The sequence below is a fragment of the Corvus kubaryi genome, unplaced genomic scaffold (genome assembly GCF_017639235.1).
Source record: "Corvus kubaryi isolate FWS band 111438036 unplaced genomic scaffold, C.kubaryi_AGA036_p1.0 37334, whole genome shotgun sequence".
Lineage (NCBI taxonomy): Eukaryota > Metazoa > Chordata > Aves > Passeriformes > Corvidae > Corvus > Corvus kubaryi.
The window spans coordinates 25,168,552-25,169,222 of NW_024581108.1; the positions used below are offsets into that span (position 1 = coordinate 25,168,552).

General features: G+C 50.5%; 1 protein-coding gene across 2 annotated transcripts in view; it reads left to right on the plus strand.

Moving 5' to 3' along the window:
* The first annotated feature begins 267 nt into the window (after positions 1–267).
* LOC121665963 (biotin-dependent 3-methylcrotonyl-coenzyme A carboxylase beta1 subunit-like) overlaps positions 268–671 on the plus strand; it is an 11,138-nt gene continuing 10,734 nt past the window's right edge. Inside the window, exon 1 of one of the 2 annotated variants that reach the window (XM_042030975.1) lies at positions 268–604. In XM_042030975.1, coding sequence (XP_041886909.1) covers positions 520–604 — 85 coding nt within the window. In that variant the 5' untranslated portion in view covers positions 268–519. The remainder of the gene's footprint in view (positions 605–671) is intronic. The other variant, XM_042030974.1, reaches the window with a different exon arrangement.

The following is a 671-nucleotide window of genomic DNA, read 5'->3' on the forward strand; positions in this document are numbered from 1 at the left end:
GTCCTCTCTGCTGTAGCTGTAAAAGGATAAAAAATATAATTTTAAATTATTATATCTCAGCAAATTTTAATTATTACCTGTAAGATTTTTTAATAACATATATAACTTATTTACCTACAAATTCCAGCCCATGCTGGATACTTTCACTCACTAACATATTAGTCATCACTTAATCATTGCTAACCAGCCTTATTAATATGTATAGTATGGATAAAGAGCTCCCTGGCAGGGATGCATTTTAATGAAGGCACTGAAAGGCAACACGCAGTAATTTCCAGAAGGCTGACAATAGCAAACCGAAGCAGCCCAGGGATGGGATGAGGCGTGGAAGGAAAAAAATCAGATTAGTTTTGGTATTCTAACGATAAACTTAATTTGAGAGAGGACACCTGGGGCATAGGACACACAAGGAAAGGGACACCCAGGGCACAGGACACCCGTAGTACGGCACACTCGGGGCACGGGACACCGGGAGCACAGGATACATATGGCACAGGACACCAGGGACAGAGGACACACATGGCAAGGGCCTTGGAGGGCACAGGACACCGGGGGCGGGCCGCCGCGCGGAGCCGCCCGGAGAGGCAGGCGCGGACCGGACGGGGTAAGGAAGGGGCGGTGGCGAGAGGGTCCGGCCGGGCCGCGGCGGGCGCGGGGTGGGCGGGGAGCTG